A 5,339-nucleotide genomic window follows, 5' to 3' on the forward strand; every position below is an offset into this window, starting at 1 on the left:
CTAGTTGTCTTATACAATCACAACCATACTCTCAAAACGTGTTTGACCACTTTATAGGTTTGCCAGCTTGTGCATGTGCACGTGAAACTGTGGTATCTCAGGCGTAGGTTTTCTTGTACCGTTTCTTGTACAGTTCAAATCAGCACCTAGGTTACTACTTGCATTGACTTAAGAAATTTTTTATATTCACTGCGTGTCTTACGTTTAAGGTCAGATACAATTCCACAAAGCGGTTTATCACATTCATTCCAGACTTTTAACCAAAACTTAGCTTTATTTTTTAAAGTTTTTAAATTAGGATCTAAAGACCAAATATGTTTTTGCGTACCACGTCTAACACTTTGCAGCGGCACTGCAACTGCCTCGGCATCTTTTAGACATTTAATTATTTAATTATAATAGCAATCCAGGTCCTTTTTGCAATTCACTTGTATAGAGCTCTGAAGCAGATGATAGGGAACTCGTATAGCAGATACCAGGCTTGTTAGTGTAAACGCATAAAGAGGAACATCAGCTTTCTTTCAATTACTTTTTTCAAACCATTTTGAAGACCAGGGTACTTTACAAAAACTTGCAGGGTTTAGATTCAGCGTAAGAGTAGGTGAGATAGGGAGATGGTCTAAGTCTTGTTCTTCAGCATGTACAAACAATATTGATGTAGTAATACTAGGTGAGCAAATAATGTGATCAATATTGCTCTTACTGCCTGAATGGTGAATATAAGAATACGGATGAGTTTTGGGTATAATATGATACGATGGAAGGCAATCTAATAAAAAATGACTTCTCATTGTTCGGTTGTTTATATCCGCATTGAGGCCACCAATGATCGTATGATATAAAGATACAGACAGAATTTTTTCTACAAAAAACTTCAACGTGTTAAAAGCCTTACCATATCTATCCATTGTTCTGGATGAATGGTCATCATAAGGCAGGTAAGAATTAATAAACACTGTGGTGCACTTACGAGCAGCCAAAAAAAACCCCTCCGAGTAAACAATCACCGGCAAAACCAAATTAGGTTTGCGCTTAAAAACCCAAGCTAGCACACCGGATGGGCGGCCTCTTGTGGATCTGGCAGTAGTAAAAAAAACGTCATGATTAGGGCTACGACGCAAGACGTTAATGCTAAAGTCTGTAAGAAGATGCTCCTCTAGACAGACCAAATCAAAATCATTGTAGAGCTCATCAATAACAAAGTCCTTATCCTTTGTACCATTAATATTAAATGATAATACTGAAAACTCCAAAGTCATTGCAAAAAGTGGGAGCGCGACATTAGTTCCTTAGATACAGGGCAGGACAAGCTATAAGAAGTATAATTTTTACCACAGTTAGCAAACTTGGGAGCAGCACTACAAGGACTATCCTTAGTAGAAAGATGTGGCCCAGCACATCTGGCACATTTCGGGACATTGCTGGTGCAGGCACTTTGAAAGTGATCGTATGATCGGCATTTGAAGTAGCATTTAGGTATTGCTTTAAATACATGAATTTGAAAAAAATCACATCCAACTTTAATTTCTGCTTTAATAAGCAGACTGACTGAACAAGTGTTTAAATTCAAGCTTGACTGACATAGTCTGGCCCAGTCGATTTGCACTTATTATACCTTGCAGACTATTAATAACTGAAAGGTCAACATCAAATGGGAAACCTCTGAGAATCCCAAAAAAGCGCTTGGATCGTACTTTAACTGTTGCTCCAGTAATAAAGTTCTGTACCGATGTACAAAAATCTTCAGTTGCAGATTTTTCGATATTGACATACAATCTGTCTTTAACAGGTTTCACACTACAAACTAATTCATGCCCAGCTATCTGATTGAGAGCAAATTTGCGTTTAATCGGATCAGACAGATCTGAAGGCCCTTTAGAGACAATAACTTTCGTATGTGTCAATTGCTGGGGTAGGTTTCGGAAGTTGAGGAAAATTCAACTGATAATTGTCAAGTTTCCCTGACATTTCAACTACCACTTGTTGTAACTCATTAAACTTAGAAAGTAAAAAAGTATAAGCATTTGCAGGGAGACATGACACCTCTGTAGGTCGCTTTATCACAAACATAGGTACAAGAGTATCGCTACTGTCAAGAGATCTTAACATAGAAATAATGTCACTAAAATGATTAGAAAGTGCATTGTTCCCCTTACGTACTGGGCAAACCGATTCAGATGCACTTATTTGCCACATTAAACTTTTAGCTTCTTTGACTATATTCACGTCAAAAAATTCCATACCATGTCTTTTGATAATATCCTCCTCAATTCCGCTTAGCAAATTGCTTTGAATAAAATTCAGAGCGGGAGAAAATACAAGTTCAGGTGTTTCGTCAGAGCTTTTCATGGCTATCGCAATCACCACACAAATTAAAAAGTCTCAATATTAATTCAAGAAAAGATACTGAATTAATAAATATCGAAATATAGGTCAAATTAAAAGCAAAGTAGATTCCATTTTATAATCCTCTTAAAGTTAACTCAGGTCAATAACTAACTTGGAATAAATTATGACCTCACCAAAATAAATCCAGACAGGAATAATATCCAAATCAATTTTGGTGTTACCTCACTGAACTCTGAAACGAAACTATGAGAACGACTTAGCAAATAGTTAATGGCATTAACCTCAGAAGTATGACAGACACGAGTTTTAGGTATGACAGCAACGAAACAACAGCAACAAGGAATATGTTTTTTTTAAGATGTTAGATTTATTATCTATTATTTGTTATCTGTTCTTTGTTATATAATTTTTATCTGTCATTTGTTTTGAATGTATTATTTGTTATCTCTTAAGTTTCTTGCCATTCATTGAGAAAGAACATTTTCGGAATTTTACTTGATTTGAAAATAGAGAATGGAAAAGAATTACGACAAAATATGCTTGCTACTTTTATACCATTACTAATCAAGTTGAAACATTTATCCCCCCTCTCTCCATTAAATTTTTGGTGGGCCCTGCTTTTATGTCATAATTCTAGTTATATTTTTTTACTTCTTGTCTGATTTTTTTATTGCTTGTCATTATATTCAACTGAAGTACGTAGTTCAAGTTTATCATTACATAGCCAAATATCTAAAAAAAATAACATTTTTTGGAAATTTTGGGTTTTCTTACAATATGTTTGTTTAGATTTTGGAGACAATAAAAACTTGATCTATAGAAGTCTTTGACAGCAGAAGAGTAATTTACTATGGGACAGGAGAAAACTGCCCCTCAGACTCCGGTTTGCTACCCCGAATCCCAGTTTTCCTCTAACTGAAATTTAGTTTCTTCAAACCTTGTCAAAACAAAGATAAGCCTGCATAATTCAAGCAGTCAGAGAAAAGGGTCTGTTTTCTTTAGTATATCTTTGCTTTTATGACATTATATAGCTCATTTTTGAGTTTTTACTCTCATTTTCATTAAATTTGGTAAAATTGGCTCCAACTTTGCTCCCTCCCGGATTTTGAAAAATTACACCATTGTTTGAAACCCCATTATAGGAGCAGTGGGATCAGCTTGACAATCTCAAATTTCCTTAAATTCAAATGCTCTCAATGCTCCCAAACGCTTAATAACTGCTTTAAAAAGATTGGTACTTGTCTATTATAGCGCCTATGTTATTGCGCCTATGTATATAGAAGCTAAGTAGAACCGGTTTTCATTGAGTTTGCAATCTGTATTAAATTACAATTTTCATACAGTGAAAATATAATACTTCAGAAACAAATTTGGGCTATATATTTGCATATTAGGGTGGGGGGTAAAATATAGTGAGTCTGTATGAAAATCTATTAGGTAAAATTTTTCTTAATATTATGTAGTAAGAATTAGTTTTTTACTTCAAACTGTCCAAATACTTTACCCCCACACCCCTAATGTGCAAACATATAGCCCAAATTATATTTTCTCCATTTATTCTTTCACTTGTCTTTGTCTTGTCTCACGCTAAGCTGAAAGAAACTAGCGAAGAAACCGGTTCTAGTTACCAAATGATAAAGACAAGTAGGCCTAACAAATGATAAATTCCGAGGATCTACTCTAAAAGGGAAACCGTTTTTCCACAATCTTTTGGAAATGCGTCCATTCTAGAGTTACAGTCATATGAAAGGTTGTAAATTATTCGTAGTTTGCCTAATTTTTCCTAATTTTTCTTGAGGGGTATTTCCTATCATTTTGAAGAGCGGTCATTTCACCCCAAGACCTCTCTTCATCTCAAGGAGTACGTTTAAGGCAAGCAGTATGGAACGCTTCTGACGAAAATTCGTTTCTTACTAGGTTGCAGCTTCGATAGAAGATTTAAAAAAGCTCATAAGAATCTATCATTGCTAGCTAGGTTACGTTCCGTTTGGTAATTGGTTTTGTTCTATCATTGAAGTTATTGAAAACTATTGAAAATTCCACAATTCATTTTCGTTGCTGCACAATCCATCGAGTTACTGACAATTGCCCAATTCATTCTCGTTTTGAGTTTCAGTTATTCATAGTAATTTGTTTTCTCTTAAGTTTACTTTTTTTTATTGATTTCATTTATTCATTCATAGAGATTCTTATTCGACTTTTTTTTCACTTAATACGTGATTTTTATGCTAGTTTTGGGTTTTTGTGTCTTAGTTTTGTATCTTAGTTTTGCCTAGTTTTTGGTGGTTTTTTTTTTTGGGATTTTTGGGCTTCGCTAGTTTCGTTTTTGTCAATTAGGAAACGCAAAAAAAAGAATAAATGTCACAAAACTAAATTACGTAAGACGAATATATAAGAGTCGCTGAATTTGGTATTTGTATCACTCCTTACCTTTCTTAAAAATATTTTATGGAATCGCTTTATAAATTAGTCAAAAGGAATTGATTAGATCTAGATGATTTAAGATAATAGGAATTTTAAGCTTAAAATTATTTTTAAGAGAAATCTATAAACCATTGACAATAATAGCTATTAAAAACATTTAAAATACGTACCATAACATGAGTGAAGAACTTTTTATATTCCTTGTCATTTACAACCTTTGGTAGAAGTATTGCGTCAAGCTCCATTGTTAGTTCTCTTCGAAGCATTGTCAATAATTATGCTTACACAAAATTCCCTAGAAACAAGTAAACAATTTCCTATTGTTAGGTGTGTTTTCCAAGTTTGGATTAGAAACGCTTATATGAAGAACCTGCTAACACGATTAATAGCTATAATATAGCTATCAATCGCCCAAATAGGGCCAAAATAGACCCAAATAATATAGCCCAAAATAGAGTAAGAATCTTGGATTTTAAAATAGTCAGCTGTAGACTCGTTTTGTTCATAACGTTAAAATTTGTCAATGGGGATCATATGGACCCCTATTGTATACTTCGAACCTTTCT

At 34.1% G+C, this 5,339-nt stretch overlaps 1 protein-coding gene across 1 annotated transcript in view; it reads right to left on the reverse strand.

Moving 5' to 3' along the window:
- Positions 1 to 5,039, reverse strand: part of LOC148940631 (TBC1 domain family member 19) — a 52,467-nt gene extending 47,428 nt beyond the window's left edge. The window contains exon 1 of the mRNA XM_089105029.1: positions 4,944 to 5,039. Coding sequence (XP_088961155.1) covers positions 4,944 to 5,039 — 96 coding nt within the window. The remainder of the gene's footprint in view (positions 1 to 4,943) is intronic.
- Positions 5,040 to 5,339: the final 300 nt, after the last annotated feature.

The sequence above is a fragment of the Artemia sp. Qi Xiang Cuo genome, chromosome 19 (genome assembly GCF_049724085.1).
Source record: "Artemia sp. Qi Xiang Cuo chromosome 19, ASM4972408v1, whole genome shotgun sequence".
Classification (NCBI taxonomy): domain Eukaryota; kingdom Metazoa; phylum Arthropoda; class Branchiopoda; order Anostraca; family Artemiidae; genus Artemia; species Artemia sp. Qi Xiang Cuo.